The 20,168-nt window shown below is 36.4% G+C and overlaps 1 protein-coding gene across 4 annotated transcripts in view; it reads right to left on the bottom strand.

Moving 5' to 3' along the window:
- Positions 1–19,687, bottom strand: part of DPH6 (diphthamine biosynthesis 6) — a 214,225-nt gene extending 194,538 nt beyond the window's left edge. For all 4 annotated transcript variants that reach the window (XM_075712890.1, XM_075712891.1, XM_075712888.1 and 1 more), the window contains exons 1-3: positions 19,665–19,687; positions 15,489–15,583; positions 12,932–13,125 (exon numbers count right to left, since the gene is read on the bottom strand). In XM_075712890.1, the coding sequence (XP_075569005.1) occupies positions 12,932–13,125; positions 15,489–15,583; positions 19,665–19,687 (312 nt within the window). The remainder of the gene's footprint in view (positions 1–12,931; positions 13,126–15,488; positions 15,584–19,664) is intronic.
- Positions 19,688–20,168: the final 481 nt, after the last annotated feature.

Here is a 20,168-nt window from a genome sequence, read left to right as displayed (position 1 = left end):
AACTGTAGCAGAATAAAACATGACTACATGAATGGGAAAGATTAATAATTAAGCCAAGCAATTATAAATCAACAGTTATAGATAACTGCAGATAACTAGGTCTGTAAAATCACAAACATTACAGGCTAAACTCAAGTTCTACAAAATATTCAAAATAATTATATATCTCTACACATTAATTCTTTCTTTGTGCTGGTACATTGGCCAGGGAACACAGAAGCTGCAGAGAGCCAAGAAGACAAAGCTATGCCAGGTAGTTTAACGCACCTACTTGGATGACATATTCTGTAATAAACAGTGCCTTCCTGAAATACAATGGTATCACTGTTTTGGATACCAAAAGTACATTATAAAAAAAAGGCCAAAAAGCATCAAATATAGTATGTAGTACAATTTATTAAGTCACTGTGTAGCAGAACAACAGAAGAAAAGAAGAAAAATGGGGGGCTGTGGATAACACAGAAGACAGCAAAACAAGATGCCTAAGGAATGTAGAACAAACAGGTCCATAAGAAAATATTTCAAAGAAAGAGTGTTCATTTGGTTTTAGTCCCTAACTCCTTACTATCTACTGACACGTCACAGTCATTTTGAGAATATTATCCATACTTCCTATAGTTATAAAAACAGACAGGCCATCAAGTAACCAAGTAAAACCTAAATACTACCTTTTTTCTTTAAAAATATTATGCTGTCAAAGATTCTCTCTCATGTGATCAAGTTCCACAGAAAGAAAGAATGTCTTAAAAGTAAAAGAAAAAATGTCTTTAAAAGAATATCCTAAAAAAACCAGGTCTTAAAACTTAAATTTAATCATAAATACCCGCCCCGAGGTCATAAACAAAGATTCTTATAAACGTTGCCAGTGAGAAAAGTCAGTATTTCTTTTCATTATGTCAAAAATGTTCCATTTTAGATTGTAATAGTTATTTTTCTTCTTATAACTAGTGTTACAGCATAGGCAACTGTTAACCAAGTAAATTGGAGTAGATATTTATTATTTTCTATACAAAAGACATTCCCAACATTCAGTCTCCACATCTTTTGGTATTTCAGAGTCAAAGAAATACTGGAAATTAAAATTAAGATGACCTTCAGTAATACCCTTAACTACCCTGCACCAGCTCAGATTTTATGAAAGGACATTTGAAAATTATTCAGTGATCATTCTTAAGCAAGTTATTTGAAAACAAGTATTTTCATCTATAGATTTACCTTAAACATATATTGTCCTTCATTAAATATTTCAGACAGGGATCACATCATCCAACTAGATGAAAAGAAGCGTGGTATTTTGGGGAGAGGTAATGATTGTAGGATGGGGTAAAATCATCACTGACATTTTAACTAAAAAGACAAAAGTGTGTGGACTAAACAGGACATTTCCTATAAGCATCTGCAGTGGCTGCTCTGTCACTTTTTTGCCCAGTCTTGGTAAATTATGCCAGCTCTCAGTAGACAGAAAAGTTGTAATTCAAATCTACATTTATCACTATTTTAATTACGTTGAATCTTAATTTTCTAGTTTCATTGCAAGAAACTACACCATATTCATTTTTCCCAATAGACAGTATCTTATCTGTCTCAAAAGTTGCACTTTAAAATTAAATCCTTTTCCCATTGCCAACCAGATCACACTTATAACAAATCACCTTTATTTGTTTTCTTCATTAAAATACTATTTTAATTAAGATTTCATTTTCTAAGCAAAATTCCCACTGATCTGAATGACAGATCAGTCTAAAAAGAGTGGACTGTGATGAAGCTGCATTGAAAAGATTAAAATCATATCTAAAGTAGCTATTTACTTTAAAGTAGAAATTTATATCACCTCTTTTTTCTAATACTCAATTTCTGCCCTTTCTTCATGAAGTAAACTTTCAAGATCACTTTAAAAATTATAACAATCCATGGTTCGGCCATATTGTAGGGGGGGAAAAAAAACCCCTTGTTTTACCATAAAAAAAACCATATGCATGAAGCAGCTCATTAACAAAAATGAAACAAAAAAATCCCCCAATATTTAAGATTAGCAATAATTATGCAATCAGTGCAAGAATTAAGCTCAACTCAGAGTTTCAGTTAAATTTAGAGTGAAGTAAAATTATTCTGACCAATTTTAACATTACTTTTCTGCCAGTAGAATAGCTGCTTTACTCAAAAAACATGGGTCACCTTTTTAACTTCTGTAATTGTTTTATGTTAATGGATACGGGGTATGCTCTGGATTAGCCAGTGCATATTATGCCATAACAGTTGCTTCCTCCAGCAACATTTCAGTGTATGAAACCTCATGGTAGAAAGTAAAGATGTCACATGACTAGAGGCTAGAGATTACCCATAAAACATGCAGACAAAAATCAAATTCCACACACTACAATCCTGTAGCATCTCACCTCTTATCAGAGAGGGCCATTTTAATTTAGTCTTCATCATCATCATTTATTACCAGATCTGAAATACCACAAGGAGTGGCTTGTGATGTACTATTTACTCCACAAAAATTCTTATCACTTGTTACACAGAAAAAATGGTCTTCAGAAGTAGAAAGCTGGTGCGTTTATCTGTCTACTATTCCAAACGAACTGAGGCATGTGGGCAGTCATGTGTTTTACACAAATCATTAGAGATACAGGAATGTTTTGAATAGCCATCAATGGTTATATCATTAACTATAATTTACTGCAATGACTTATGATTTTCATTTCATAGAAGTGCATTAAGAGTGTGTTCTACACATACATTAACACTCCCCATCATAAAATAAAGCCATTTAACTTTTCACAGAGTGACTTTTATGATGCTGTTACAGAAGAAACTAATTGTAGTTAAAGCATTTATTTTTTAAAAGGTCATGCTTTTTTATTGTAGTTTATAATATTTAAATGGCAGCGTATGAGTGTGACTGTGCATGTATGCGAATGCAGGGAACATGTATTCAATACTGAACCCGTCCAACAAGTTCTGCAGAAACCACAGAATAAAAAGTTATTTGCATATTAAGCTATAATGAGGTAAAAGAGAAATCTAAATTGTAAATGAGTTTTGGAGACAAATCAATGCTAATGAACAACAATTACTTCAGTCACTGTGTGAATTAAAACAACATCATTAATAAAGCTTAGGTGTTCTGCTGGTGAGCATGACTTTAGTCTCTGGCAGATCATGCAAGACCTAGTTTAGGAGAAGTTTAAAATTATTTTGTTTTGAAGCTCCACTTCAAACAAAAACTTCAGGAAAGCCTACACAACTCAGAAAATCCCATCCAGTTTTAATGCCTGCCCTGAATGCCTAATAAAATTTCAGATTTTCACTAGATAATGACAAGAGAGCTTATAAACCTAAAAGATGACTCAGAACAGTCTCTTTTGTTCCCTTTCTTGCATGTAAAACAGTCAGTGAAAAATCAAAATGTTTCCTTAAGAAAAAAAGGGGCTTTTGTTTGAGCTAAAAATAAGTCTACGCATCCTGTTCTTTACCTGAATGCTCAAAACCAGCTGTAGGTAGTAACCACGTAGCGAGAAACTACAGAGGGCACTGTTGTATCAGTTATCAAGACTTACAATGGTGACAGGACCCAAGAACAGAAGACTGTCAGGAAAATAAATAACTAACTAAAGAAAGAATCCAGAGTTAGGAGAGCATGCAAATGCACTAAACCTAAAACAATAATAAGGCAAAAAGACTGAAGCTGTATTTCTGAAGGAAAATGGACTGAAAAAAAAGTTCACATAACAGACTGTCAAGCTGATAGGAATACTGCAGTGCACACATTTGGCATTTTCCTTTGTAGCACTTTCCATGGAAAAGGTAACTAATCATAGCGCCAGGCTTATCCTTTGCAAACAGCAACCTATTACTGGAATTCCACTCATAATCAATATGAAAATGAGTGATGACTGTTATGCAATTCTTCCACAGGCAGAATTTATCAACAGAAGGAATATCTCCATACAGTACAGTCCTTTTACACTGTAAAAGGCCAGTTCTGTTTTATTCCTTTTCATAATGACAGTTACAGATCAATCATCTCTATTCTGAAAATGGTAATGTTGGTGCAATATAAACCAAATGAAATCCCTTTCCAGTAGAATTACCTCTAAATATACTGATCAGAAACAGTAAGTGTCCAGTTGAAAATAATGTAACCATGCAATTGCTGTAGGTATGACATTCATATCAAAGGGGAGGTGTTGTAAGTCAGCTTAAATAACTTAGTAATTGTATAAGAAAGCAAAATGATTTTTACAAAGAATGAGCTTCAGAGATAAAAATATTTATGAAGACAAATTTGATAAATGTTTTACTGTTCATTTATATGAAAGCTCGCCTATCCTTGATTGTATTTTATTAGAACTAACCCCAATTACATTTCATTATACACTAATAAATTTGAAAACATATATTACCGCTGCCTAATGAGAAGGGCAAATAATATAAAGCAGCCAATTACCTCAGCACAGAATAATTCATTTTTTATTTTTCATTTTTATCCTTAAAAAGCATGATGAGGATGCCAAGTAAGAAACCAAAGTACTGAAATAAGATATGGATAGTACCATCTATTTAAATGAAACCATAGAGAAGAAAGGTGTTGCTCTTGTTCAACAATCTGGTGGCAAAACCCACAAGCAGCATGTTTTACAGTACTACAGCAAAAACCATAGGACTTTTATGATCAATGACTCAAATTCACATTTAAAGAGGAAAGGCTACATAGAAGGTATTTTCAAATTAAGTTAGGCAATAAATTCATAGTAAACCAAAGAATAAAAGTTAACAGAGAAGATGCTCAAGCAAACAAAACATCGACCAGAAAATTGTCTACAGCTATGGGAATGAATGAACAAAACAAACAAAACCAAAACCACAGATGGTGCCTGTGGATACTCACTCACATCCCCATGCATAAGAACTACAATGGTAAATGTGGAAGAACTGTGTCTCTAAGCATGCAAAGACAGAAGTACTACATGAAAGAAAACTGACACAGAAAATGAAAATCCAGTGTTTGGGGTTTTTTAAATTGCAAAACCAGACAACACAAATGTATTTACCAAGCAAGACCCCAGATCTTCACAGACACTGAGGCCTGGAATTCCTCCCAAGTGATTTAAGTAACTGTTTCAAGCAACTTGTTAATAAAAGATAAATAAAAACAAAAACTAATGTGCATGTCAGAAATGGGTTTCATCCAGGTTTTGCCATCTTTGGCTTCCAAACAGGGCCTGTATGTGCAATGTTAAGTGGAAAAGTTCACTAAACTTCAAAATGGTATATATTCTGTCTTTAGCCTAATTCTGTTTCTAAATCAGAATTATTTTAAAATTGCTGAACATACTACCAGTCTAGTAATCTGTTTAGCTCTTGTTTTTTATTAGCATTGTTTCTAGCAGTCTAGTTTTGCTAAAATAAAGTCTTCTTGTTTCCAGGTATTAATAAAATTTCACTAGTATTACTTTTATACTCCTTTTGAAGTGTATATGATTGCAGGCAGGTTGCATACATGTAAACAAAACTAACAGTTTGTTAGATACACAGTATTAATAAAAGAAATGCGTATTAACCTACTAAATATACACTGCAACACTAGGCTAAAACAGGTGAAATTCTCAAGTTAAGATACATGTTTGTTCTATGTAAAACTTAACTGCATTTTAACTCAGAAATGTTGTAGTTCATTCCTACAGATGTGCAATTGGATCCAAATGGAGCTGTTACTGAAGCTGTTGAGTCTATGCATGTCACTTAAATAAAATTCAAACCATGAAAAAAGTTTTGATAACATTTACAAAATTGACTTAAACATCTTAATGTATTTTTCCACTTAACTACAATACTGAATGCCAAAATGTTAATAGATAACTCTCTAAATATTCAAGATATTTAACAAGATATTTGAGGTTCCTTTCTCCCCATGCAATACAGCACATTAAAACCAATTTTACTATCATAATTTATTCAAAGCTTGATTATGAGCAATAGCTGCGAGAAGAAATACAGCATTGTTGATTCATATACAAGCATTTCACTTAACTACATTGGATAATAGCAGTGCTCCTAAAGGAGTATAAAAGCAAAGTGATTAGAAGTCATTACTGTTAATTAGCATTCACTTTACATTGATAGGGATGAACCTTTTCTGTGCTGAACAAATGGAAGGCTTTTATCTGAAAGTCTGCCAAACCTGGTCAAGGTAGGCACTGAAAGTGTCAGTGACCAGTAAGTAGAATTCAAAACAACAATAACAAAAAAGCAAAACAAAATCTAAGGATGTATCATCATCCAATTAGTGAGATTCAGTTTTTAAACAGGAAAAGGTTTGAAGGGAATGAGTAAAACTGGAAACTCATACTTCACATTCTGCAATCTCACTGATAAAAGGAGGAAATGTGTGTTTATCAAACTTGCTGCGAGTGCACGGTTCATTTGGCGTCCTGTAAACAATGCCTGGCTGCCCATTTCCAAATGCATGTGAGAATCTTGCAACCCAGAACATCATATTCAGCAGGCAAGGTCACACTAGAGATGCCCTGGAAATGGGAAATTAGGAAAACCTGGCAATCAGAGGTTTAAAGCTGACCAGAACAAGCCCTCGGGCTTGCTTACCATCTTTCACCACCAGCCTGACTGTCTCTGCTTATTCAATATTAACACAACAGGACTGAGAGTGAGTGAAAAGAACTCCACACACCTAACAGGGAGAAATACAGTGACTTTTTTGTTTACATAAAGCTCAACATTTCTCACGGTAAGAAACTACCTCAAAGATGTTGCTCAAGATCCCCTTCTGGGAAAAAAAAAATTACCCTTCCCTGAACAGTTCATATGAGACAGGGAGAATGACAGGCATCCTGTTGATTAAAAAATTTCCTTGTTCCCATCTCATTTTAAAAATCAAACTGAAAAAAAAAAAAACCTAAACAAACCCTGTCTTGTGAGTGGAACAAGATACATAATTATTTTTACACTGCTTAAAGCACTGCCAACTATACAATTGCTTCTTACACTCTTCCCTTAATTCACACTAATTCATTGCTGATGACAATGGTCATCCCCTAGCTGGAGGAAGCTACAGAACTCCACTCCAGAATTAATTAAAAGAAAAAATAACAAGTCAATTAAAAAAAAAATGTTTGAACATGATGAGTGTGAAGGGACAACTCAAATTCTCACAGATAAAAATTATTATAAAAGGTAGAGGAACTTAGTCTATGCCACATGAAAAACCACAGCAAATATTTTGTCTCAAAAAAAATACTGTACTCTACGAAGAAACAGTTATTTATTTCTTGTCAGTATAGGTAGCCATTTCACGCACTTTCTAAAAGTTCACATATAACTTTCATGTCTAAAGGCAAAAAGAAATGTGCTAAGACATATGGTGTCCAAATGAAATGACTCAACATGAGTAGTAGAGGGCCCAAAAAATAAATACCATTGCTTTATCTGTCACTGTTCCCCCTACTGGGCACTGAAGATTTGTTAGGATGTTTTTTCAATACTGATGTTATAATTTCACATGCTGTACCTAAATTCTATGTTTCAATTGCTGAATTATATATAAAGTTAATCTATCGAAATCTCAAGGGCACAGTATTGTTGATTTGCAATAATCTTAAAATATAGGGGAAAAAATTAAGGAGGAGTGATTACTTTGGAAATTCAGCATAAAGACAAATACCTCTTCGGATAATGTAATCTTTTTCAAAAATGTTGAGAAATATACCTTTGAGGAGTTAGCCTATACATCTACAAATAATTCAAATCGTAATAGGAAAAGTATCAGATTTTCTTCAACTGAAAACATGAAAATGACGACTAGAATAGAACTGTTCTGCACACTTCTGAACTCTCTGAATCCCATCAGTGAGAGGGGGAAGCTACCTACTTTGGCTGAACTTACAAACTGCAAAAATAGTTTGGTGAACAGCACGCTGAGGTCCTCAGGAAGGTCCTAAAGGTCCTGAGGTCCTGAAGTCAATCAGGATTCCATAACTAATAATATTTAGATCTTTAAGACTCCTCAGAAAATCTGCAAACCTTGTTTGTGTGAGTTAAGAGTATATTGTTAGTCTTTATATGTAAATACTACCACTGAAGTCATGGGGACTCCTGAGAGCTGTTTAAAATGGACACCTAAAAGCCAAATGACTATTTCTAAATACTGTTTCTTTTAAAGGCATTTTATAACAGTGAAGACAGTGAAGCAGTGCCTGCAGTAGAATAATACGTTGCATTTATTCATGTATTTTTCCTGATGGAAGCATCTAAATGTTTGGCTGTACAAAAGCCACAGAAAGTCAGTCATCAGACTGAATTCGAGAATTCGTTTTACCCATTGGCCACAGTAGCTAAATTCTGGAGAAGGGTGAAAGGAAGACTGTTTCCTTAGAATGGAAGACTACTAGCAATAATGAGGAACTAAAAGCTTTATCTTCTGTGAGGTAATTAATACCTATCCAAAGGCCACAGAATAACCTTGTATTTCATCCATTCATCTCAAACCCTGAAGAACTGTTTCCTGAAGAGCTCCAAGTCTTAGGGAGTTTCACTGAATAATGGCAGGACCTAAGTTACCCCTATTCCACCTGAACCTGCACATCCAAAGTACTTTGTCTGAGACAAAATATCATCCTTAAATAACATGCAAAGTTACACAGCTATTGCAATTATAACTCTCAGACAGGAATACTTCCCGTCTTCAGTAAACATCAGTCTGGGTCCATTTCAAAAATCATAATCCTGTCCCTAAAAAAAATAACTATTAAATACAGGAGTCACACTGTATTAATAAGTTCTTTATTGCTGTAACTAAAAACCATGTTACTTATTCTTAATGACTGAGTGATAAGATCACTGCTCCAGAATGTGACAATATTTTAGAAAATAAATTTTCTTTCTTTCCCTTTCCACGTTACTGATAAAATTGAACAATGCCAAAAGCAAAGGCTATTATTATTCAAATGTTTCATACATCTAATAAATCCAACAGCAATTCTTATTTTTCAGCTGATGATCAATGGATGATATCCTAATTAATAATCCTCAGTCCTGAGATCCAATATATTAATTTCTTTCAAGTGTACTCTTTGTTTTTTTGTAAGCTTGCACGTTCTAAACCCAAAAGGGCACCACAAAAAGAACTCTGACAGAAATAACATGTTAGAACTGAAAATGCACTGAAAATCGACTTGCATGCTCTATAATAAACACAGGGAAATATGTTACAAAGAAACTATAAATAGAATCAATTTTTGAAATTAAATTTCAAATTTTTAAAATAAATTTCAAAAAAACTCAAGTACTGAAAAAATGTAACTGAAAAAGATGAAAAAACAGCTAGAAGAAAAAACGTGTTTATCAAGTTCAAGAATTCTACAAATTACTCCAGCAGTAAAAATTTACCAAATAAAGGCAAAGACTTCACAGAGCGGAGGAGATAAGGCAAGAAACTTGGAAGAGGGCAGAACTGTCTACTGACACCCAAAACTGAAATAAATTATCTTGCATCGAGTTTGTATAGTCTGGAAGCTGCTATAACCATTGCCCTAAACAAAAGTTTAGCAATAGTTCCATGAGATACAGAAAATAATCCAACATTTAACCCATCTAGCACCACTTCTGTATGTGCTTGCATAAACCATCAATGTATTATTTGGACAAAATCATAATTACATTGAAAAGGGGAGAAAGCAATTAAATATGCCTATATAGAGGAGTATGTTGTAGGAAAGTTTCATAAAAATGCCTCCATGCTCCAGTCTTTCCAACCACTAAGGGGAAAGAAACGGTTTTCCCACACATTTCCTGGTTTCAAAGCCAGCACCATGATAAAACCCTGAAGTATAATTCGGATAACTAAGCAACTCTAGTGCTTACATGCTTTGCTGGAAAAAGCTCCAATATGCAAAGCGACAAACATGGACAAACAAGGGTATCAGTAATCCCTATTCTGTAACATGGAGAGAGATTAAATTATTCCTTGGAGTTCAGGATTTACACATCTCACAAGGCAAATATTCCACTATCAGGTAAGAACTGCATAGTAAGATACATTCAGACATCATATAAATACTCTAATACTTTTTACAATATATATTGAATACAGAATCTAAAACAGGGCATTAGGCAACTGAAAAATAAATATAAATTTCCTTCATACCTATCAATCATCTGTGTTTGTGACAATAAAATTAGCAGGTTTACAGTCATCGGCAGTCAACATCACTTTCTGAGTCCCATAAACTAGAACAGGACTGTCGTCCTGGGTTTCCCAGCACTGCAGGGGAATATTTCACTTTGTAGAAATCTTGCTCTCATAACAATGTTTTTAAAAACACCAAATACTTTCGAATTCATACTAATTTTTCAAATGTGTTTTAATTTTTTACTAAAAAAGTACTTGCAATACAAGCGTTCTTTACAAACTGAAAGTGAGGTACACTGTGATTTTGATCTAGACACACCTTTCCTGTATTCTTGGGCCCAAACCATTTGACAGAAACACAGAGTTATGTTAGTTTCACCAGTGTTTCGAAATTACATCCACTCGAGGGTGCATTTTGACGAGGCTTTTGCAGAATTCCTCCCCTCCCTTCAACAGAATGCAGACTGAGCTCTCTGTTTAAAACTACTAACATCTCAGGAAAAAAAAATCCTAAAGCAAAATCCTCAGTGATTAAGACTTACATAGTAAAGCTACAAAACTGCAGTTATAAATAAATGTGAAAAAATAAAAATAGAAACTTTCAAAGTTACTGTTAACACACAGAAGAAAAATATCCATGTCTTTTTCTTGAAATGAACAAAGACTTACAGCTGCTGTAGCTTACATCCCCAATTATCTTGCAATTATTCATCAGAATATGCAAGACTTCTATTGAAAGTTTTGCATCGGAAGTTCATAGATAGGTTTGACTGTAAAGGCATGGCTATCCAAAGTCTAACATAAAGGCAGTATATTGTTAATATTTGTGTCTTTAAAATATCATATAGTGGAATTAATATTTCTATACAGAAAAGAAATAGTTATTTAGTTCCAGACAACTTGATAACATCTCTTTCAACTATAGCTATAATTACATACAAACTTCCAAAGCAGAAGTTGTCAAGATTTAACATTAGCATTAATTTATGTCAGGCATCCATTTCTCCAAAGACAGCAAGAATCAAAAAGGAAGTATCATCTTAATTGCCACTAATCTGCCCATTTTTAATTAAATTGATCAGTAATTTATTATCTTAGCCAGTGGCAGAAAGCTGTTAGTATGCAGCTCTAAGAGATGCCATATACCAGTTCTTCTATCATGGTTCAAATATAATTTAAAACTGCTGTACCATATTTCTTTCAATTCCTGTACTGCATGATATGCACATTCCATTTAAAACCTCTGTGAAGCACTCTAGAGCATAATCATAGAATCATAGAATCATTTAGGTTGGAAAAAACCTTTACGATCATCGAGTCCAATCGTTAATCTAGCACTGCCAAGTCCACCACTAAAGCATGGCCCTAAGCACCACATCTACACGCCTTTTAAATACCTCCAGGGACAGTGACTCAATCACTTCCCTGGGCATCCTGTTCCAATGCTTGACAACCCTCTCGGCGAAGAAATTTTTCCTAATAGCCAATCGAAACCTCCCCTGGCGCAACTTGAGGCTGTACAGCCTACATGCACTGTTCTCCTGTTTTGTAATCTCATACTCCAACACAGGTGTATGATCTTGATTTTACTTTAGAGGAACATGACTTCCCTGCCAAAAATGTTTAGAAGATGTGACATTTGACTCCAACATGGCACAGGAAGCACTCAGCACTCAAATCACTTCTTTGGTCTTACCTAAAAGTTAATTTTTTTTTTTTTTTTAAACTGAACAAAGAATAAACTTTTAGATTCATGAATCTCAGTTCTCATTTCAATGAAGGAAAGGGGGCTAGAAAATGTTCAATACCTGAACTGAGGACTACAAATACCTTTAGCTCAAGTTTCAGAAAACAGTCTACCACTTTGATCAATAAAATTTAAATGTGTATTTACTTTTTTAAAAATAGCAATTAATATGATTATCTGAACATTCCATTGTTTTAGTACTGTGCACTGCAGTCATGAACACAATTAACTGGAACCGACATAGCATGTTCACTCAAATTTTGTGTAAAACTTCTGGAGTCAATGGGAGATTTTCTATTTATTTCCACAAGATCTGATTTAATTCTAGTGGCAAATAAAGTACTACATGAAACATATTAGAAAAGAACAGAGAATACATTTCAAGTGGTTTAGGAAATACGCTCATTATCTCCCTTTAATTGGTTTTATAGCTAAAAAGGATTGATATATCTTACTGCTATTATGTGATATATTAGAATATAGTTACAGGGCTACCAGAATCTATCATTGTAAAATATTCTGTAATACTTTGTGAAAGATCTGCGATATACAAACAAATAACAGAATCTGGTTTACAGAGCATAAGTGTACACAAATGGAAATGCCTAGACATTACTTTCCTTACATTTATAAATGCACAAAACCCACAAGATCTCTCATTCCAGTAATCAAGCAATGCATTATTTCAAATATGAAACTACATAAACATTTTATTTATGGATAATTTCTACAATTATGTTTTTTTGTAGTATATGCCAAGCACCTGTTACAGGTGTTTTTATTAAATAGGAAGAAGGTTTTGGCTTGAAATGGGGATTAATAAGTCTGATATACATTGGGGAAAAAGTATTAAAGTTATGCTATATATTTACGGTGCCAGAAAGAGCAAAGGAATAGAAATAAAACTTGTAAAAGTCTTCAAATTTTTTCTCAAAGCTTTTCTTAAATACCTAAGTGGATCATTTACTTAAATTCATAAATGACTTAAGCAAAATAATTGTCCCAAATAATTTAATTCTTTTCATTCAGCATACCTTAACAAGTTTCAAGAGGTGGTAAAGGTCTTCAACCTCATCTTCCTGACATGTGGTATACACTCTTCCAGTATTTACACTGGTACCCTTTATGAAACCACGATAGAGTGGCAAATCCAATGCATCAGCATATAAGTCAATGGCATGGTGTCCTACTGTCTGATACATATAGCTGTCCAATTCATCAGTCTGCCCTGCCACAATTAAGAAACAATCATATTAGGTACATTATTTCAATAATTACAGACAATCATAATACTACAAAGCACTGAGAAAATCTGAATGTTAATATTTTTTGGGTCACAAACAGATGTTTGGTGACAATACCTCTATAAACATGGAAAGAAAAAAAAAATAGATCTCTCCACCTAACAGACGTATGGAGAGGAAGACATCTGTCACTAACATGCTGCCTATTTGGAAATCGTGGTGTCTATTTCTTCTTTAGTATTCCTCCCTGCTTCATCCAAAAATCTCGTAATGGTCCAGTCCTGCTCCTATTTATATGGTAATTTTAATAGGAACACAGTTCAGAGGCACAAACCCAGATGCATTTCGACATACTTAGAGCAAGAAATTCGGAATGCACTGCAACACTGAGAATAAGCAATAGGTTGTCAAAATCTCCAGAAACTTTACTGTTAAAATTGTTACCATGGTCATCAAGAAAGAAGAGGAGATTATTTCTGCTTAAGTAGAATAAAAGTGGATCGCTACAATGTTTTGACATTGCTTAGTACACAAAAAGAAAAGGAAATCTATTACAATATCCAGGCCCTTTCTACCTTCACTCCTTTTAAAAATTAAGCTCAAAATGAAATCAATACTTTGCCGCTATTTCCTTAACCAGGAGAAAAATTTAACTGCATTTTCTTACAAGCAGTTTGTAGCTAGCAGGTAAGAAAAAAAAAACAGCTAAAATGCAGACATCATAGATTTGAGTTAAATCTCAAACTATAGGATAAACTGTTTACATATAAAATCTTTCAGATATTTTTTCAAACAGATTGATAACACAATACATCATTATTGGTGAAATCTCAACTTTATTAAAAGCTAACACAGTTCACTATTTTAATGCTTTGTAATACTGGAACTTCTCTTAATTTACACAGACACACGAAGCATCTCTGCTGTACACCTATGTAGCACATCTTGCAAAGAGAAAGGTCTGTAACATTGATCAAGATAACTCATTTGTGATGTAACGATTAGGTCATGTCACATTTGATGCCATACAACAGATAACGCTTTTGCTCAAAATAGGCAAACCCAAACCCATAATCACAACTAACCAACCTAGACCAGAAGAGTTGATTTAAAAGAAAACGCAGTGGTTTTCAACATACGTGAATATGACAAGGTCTTTAAACTGATATTCTGTTCAGAATACACAGTTTCTTTATTAATTGAGACTCTCCAGGCAACAGTGGTACAAGATAAAATAAAATGAATGGCACAGAATCCGCTATTGCCTGAAGCACCTCAATTAACTTTCCACAAAATTTCCAACTACACACTTAAAGAGAGCATTTTATGATTTTAATGACAATATTCTACATTTCTGATGTGGATAAATTAGTTTAAAGACAACGTATTTCAACAGGATTAGAGATTATTATGTCCTAGCTACCCAGAAAATAAATTGTTCCTGTACTCCCTAGCATTTGCCAGTTCCCTCCATGATTCGTGACGGCAGCTCCCTTTTTCCTTCATTTCCTGTGTATCTTCCTACCATACAGTTACCAGATATCATACTTAATTGTTTAACATATGTTGAACAGTTAACCTGTGTTAACATACTTCAGCATTCTCCCCTACCAACTGGGAAACAACTCACTTCCTTTTCAAGTCTCACTTCAAGTTCAATTTATGCTCTAGTCCAACACAGAAGCACTCAGGCTCACCCTTGCACCTCAGCACTGACTTAGCCTACCTAAGTTTCTCCCATTCTCTTTCATAGAAATAGGTCTAGGTGCAGCCTGCGAGGAACTGGTCAGAAAACTGGACCAAGCTAAAAGGAAGGAAAAAAGGCCATCAAGGTCAATTCCAACCCCAATCAGTTCCTGAATCGAGTTCACAAGTACTGGAATGCTAGAATAATGGAGGAAGATACACAAGGCTAAAAATGAATGAGCACCATCAAAATTGCATATTTTTGGCAGCTAGAATGGTTTATGCCAGTTTAAAGCATTTCTAGAAATACAGTGTGTGTTTTTGTTTGATTATATCCTCTACCACCTTTTACTATTTGTGCTACTGACCTCACACAATCCCTTTGTTTACAACCAGGAACATTCATTTTCTCCCTTTTTCAAATTGTGTAAGCCCTTCTTTTACTGATCTTCATCTTCTTGTGTTTTTCCCCTTTGAGGAAAAATACATTTAATATATCTCCATAGCATTTTCTTTTTTCTACCTCCTTTAAGATTTCTAGATTGCCCTTCAATATACAAAACTATATAAAAACACATAAAGGAACTTAATTCAGGCACAGCTGTGCCTCCATTGTTTCTAATGTAAAAAAAATCTCCTATAAGAAACATGGCTTTCATACCTGTATTTTCGGCAGGTCTTAAGTTGGCTAGAGCAACAATCTGATGCCCAGCAGCAACACACTGCATCATATTATAACAGCTGTCCTTCCCACCACTGTAAGGAAAAGAAAATAGTGGCAATTAAAAGTACTGATAAAAGTTTTAGCCCCTTATGACTTTTGCCTAAGTACTTAAAAATTAGTATTATCAGAGCTGGTTATAAAGTTTTGAAATAAACAACAGGTTACAAAATATTAGCAGTAGGAAAAGGATGATTTCACCACGCAAGGTTTACTACATACATATAGTGTCTATACACAGTATCGATAAAGCAAATATCCAGTTCAGTATCCTATTACGAATCTGAGAGGTTCCATGAAGAAGAGCCACTTACACTGGAATCCCTTCAGAACAAGGACTGTCTTCTACTCCAGAGACTAATTACTCTGTACTCGTTACTAGATGACTGGGATTAAAAAAACCAGTAACTGCTCCAGATTGTTGCCAGCATTAGGAATCTTTTTAAATTAAGACTGTGACGTTAGGAATAACATTTATCCTTCATGGGATACTTTTCCTAAAGTTTCAACATTTTAAACGCACTTCCCATTCTCAAAAGCTGTAATTATCACAGGCAGCAGGTTCAGCTGTCACTGCATTGAACATACAAATTTTTTACTGCATATGACTGCAAATAAAAATAATTTCTGCTGATTAAAAAAAATAGAAAAACAAACAAGGATATTCTTCTCTGAGGCCAAGAGATGATACTCTAACACAGAGAAGACAATAATTTTGACATTCATTCAAGATCTACTGGAACCTTTTCCACTATCAGTGAGGAAAGAACCCTGCTCTCCTGGCGTAACTGAAATACAGTATTTCTCATGGATTTTAATCACTATCAAAAGAAATATTACAGTCTAACAATAAAACTAAGAGTCCTCTAGAATACACACTGCTTACAAAATCCATGTTCAGACTCACAGCCTTCAAACTACAACTGCAGGTGGAGTTTCTGTGCAGCCTCTTTAAATGCCAAGGCACAAAACCCAGTCCAGGGCAGGAACTGGAACAGAGACCTAGACCAGCTCCGTAAAGCTGCATCTTGCCTTAGAGTCACTGAGACATGGACAGGAGAACAGATAGTACAAGCAGTCCTTGCTACAATGGACCGTCAGTTTCCTTGTGACCACACTATTACCGACAAACTTCTGCAGCATTTCCAATGTAAAGTTCCCACTTTTATCTAGCCCTCTATGCAAGAGCTTGAAAGCGTGCCACATGAATGTAACCGTACAGCTATTCTTCCCAATTTCTGCTTTTATCCATGCTAAAATTCTGTATACTGACCTTAATCTGCTGTATAACTCAAACCTAAAGTAGAACTAGTATAAATAACAGGGCAACCCTTTGTACTTAACAGATTGCCATAAATCAGTTGCTTATGTTTCAGTGCTATAAAAGTAAATATAAATATGATAATAGATTCCTAATTCCAGGTTCCATCTCTACCTGACATTATTCTCATGCATACCTACAACCTTCTTCTAACCTATACATGGTTAAAAAAAAATTTCAAAAATCGTATGTTCATTAATTCTGGATACTGTGCTTGACAGCTTGAAAAGGTAGATTGTATTCACTTCATAATGTGAAATTTCAGGCTTAACAGAATCATAATGAGACAAAGGTTCTTTTCTTTCTGAATTACTTCATTCTAAAAAATAAAAGCCTCCCACTAGTTCTGATTTCAACTCCAAACACAACTTCAGAAAAATAATTATGTGACAGTAGATAATTGCCTATGCTGTTTACAGCATTTCAGTAATATTTTTTTAAATCAAAAATTAAAAGGACACTAGAATAAATCTATTAATCTTTTCAATTAATTTATCCAAAGAAAAAAATTATAAGATGAGGCTACATTAAAATTTCCCACATTTGACCACCGATTACTTGATTGAAATTTGTGGAGTACACACTGGATCACATGCTACTGGACTGTTATTCATTTTCTACATTACTGTTACCATGCCCCTAAAAACTAGCCATACCAAGAAACAAAACAAAATTGTGCCTACCTACAAGGCCTTCTACTCTAGCTGTAAAACACATGACGGTTAAGACCAGTGAAGCCAGACAGCCCATCCTGTGGGAGGAAGGTGGACTCGGCACAGTCCCAGCCTGGCTGTGGTCTAATAGATCGTAACAAAAAAAAAAAAAAAAAAAAGAAAAATAGCTTTAAGAAGAGAGATGAAGGCAGGTACTGAGGTAGCCTGGGGACTCCTCTCAGTTCTCATCACAGAAAAAAGTCACAAGGCCTTTTTGTAGAAAACTGTACCAAGTCGGGCCACAGTCAGGGTTACTTTTGACAATGTTGCAAGTATGTTAACAGGCAGGCTTACAAACAAACAAAATACCGAAAAAAAAAAATGGTAACCGTAAAGACAGAGATCTATAAAAGACTTCTGAGCAGAATTCCTTTCTATTGACAAGTGTAACCATTTACAGTAAGAAAATTCTAGAAGAATTAAAGAGTTGAAACACATCATACTTCAGATAGAAGACTGGCTTTAAAATGTCTATGATTTAGCACAAAACACAATACAGGGTTTACCCCATAAATACCACCTTAAAACAAGACTATCAACTTTAAGTGTGGCCAACATTTTAGAAGAAAAAGAAACAGGTTAAAGTAGTTTTATACATAATCCTGACCTTTTCAAAAGTAAGAAGCACTTTTCAAATACTTTTTTTTTTTCCCTCTGATCTTTGAGGCTAGCTCTGTTACAAAGATTTCAGACACTTTGATGTCTCTTTAAAACTCTTCTTAAAACTATTAGTGAAACTAAATCCATCCTTGTAAAATTGCCCATTAAAAGAGCAATTGTGTTAGAAACCTGGTTTTAGGATTTTATTTCATCCTGCCTTTTAACACATTCCTCTGCTTAGAGAATATCAAAATAAATAAACCTGGAAGACAAAATCTTATCTATAAAACAAGAAAAAGCATCAAAGCTGATCTTCCTACTATGTATTTAAGCAAGTCTTGAAAAATGTAGATAATATTTGCTGTATTTTTTCCTCTTTGGATGATGTTTGGAATGATTTGCAATTGTTGTGGCCAAACCCCAGTTTCAACAAGGTTTGATGTTAGACATTGCCTGAGAATATTTAATACCTTAAATGTTAAGACTTCAGTAAATAGTTACTGCAACCAGAAATAAAAATACACTGCTCACATCCACACAATCTTTTTCCATTTACAGGTTTCCTAGCTTGTTGGGTTTTAACTATTATTTCTCAAGAAAAGAACACACCTATCCTTGATAGAAAAAGAAAATTACGTTACCCTATTTCTAAAAACCACAAGAAGCCATTTACAGTACAAGAACAGCAGAAACCGACAAAAAGCAGCAGGTGGGGGGAGGGAAGGGGGCAAATAGGGCTGTATCGAACTTCAACTATTCAAATGAGTGGGCTTCATCTTTTTAAAAATGAGCAAAATTAAATCTCTCTCAAAAGACACACCAGAAACACCTATCGTTAAGAGTTCAGAAAATCCATCCTAAGAGAGCTTACGATATTTGGAAAGGAAAAGCAAAGCACCTGAAAGTTCGGCTGGAAGTGAGCGGACCCCCCCTAAGCGAAGGGCACGCAGCAGGGGCTGTGCACCCCCAGGGACGCCGCTGCTCCCCTCACCGCCCCCCCCCCCCAAAAAAAAACAGGCGGCCCAGTCCTTCCCCCCGCCCTACGGCCCGGCTCCCTCCGCGCTGCAGACGGGCTACCTCGGGAGACCGGGATAACGAGGAGCGGGCGATCGGGGAAAATAATTCTGGGTGTTGTTTTGGGGGTTTGTTTGTTTGTTTTAAACAGACACTGGTAGTTCTTGAGCGTCCCGGGAATAAGGGGAAAGCAGAAGAGAAGCTGTCAGAGCTCTACCCTGCCTGCAGGCAGGGATCGCCTCACGCCGGCACCGAAACGCAGCCGGCCCAGGGGCAGCAGGCGGGGAGCCGCCGGAGCCCGCTCGCCAGAGCCGGGGCAGAGGGGGCTCCCGGGCGGCGCTGGGCGGAGCGCGACCCCCGGGCCGCTGCGGAGCGGGCGGGCGGGCTCGGCCTCTCCCCGCGCCCTCCGAGCCTCCGCCTGCCAGACGCCCCTGGCTCGCCCACACGGGCGCTCCCTCAGCCCGTTACCTGATCAGAGCCACTACTCTCATGTCGCTCACGGGCGCGGGGGGCGGTAACGCTAACGGGGAGGTGCGGGGCAGCTGCCAAACGCAGCGGGGAAGGAGCCCGGCCGCCCTGGGCCGCGCACGCCGCCGCCTCCTCCGTTGCTACCGCTACCGCCTCCCCTCAGCGGACCCTCCTCCCGGGGCAGGCCGGGAGACTGCCTGAGCAAGCGGGAGGCGCGGCAGGCCGCCGCCTCGCCGTGCCCGGGGGACGCACGCCGTCTGTGGCGCGGCCCTGCGAGCCCGCCGGGGCGGCGGAGGCCGGGCGCAGCCCAGATGAGGGCGGCGTGGAGGGCGCGGCCGCGGAGGCAACGCGCGGGACGCCTATGGAGGGCCCGGCGGCCGCGCTGCTAGGCCCGGGCGGGCCGCCCGCTGCCGGGGCTGCCCTGTGAGTCGGGCGCGGCAGCGGGCTCGCCCTAGCTCCCCTGCCGCCTCCCCCTTTTTCCGCCTTTTTCCTTCTCGGCTACAG

The sequence above is a fragment of the Pelecanus crispus genome, chromosome 6 (genome assembly GCF_030463565.1).
Source record: "Pelecanus crispus isolate bPelCri1 chromosome 6, bPelCri1.pri, whole genome shotgun sequence".
Lineage (NCBI taxonomy): Eukaryota > Metazoa > Chordata > Aves > Pelecaniformes > Pelecanidae > Pelecanus > Pelecanus crispus.
Note: the sequence above shows the minus strand (reverse complement) of the source record. Positions and strands in the feature narration are given on the sequence as shown.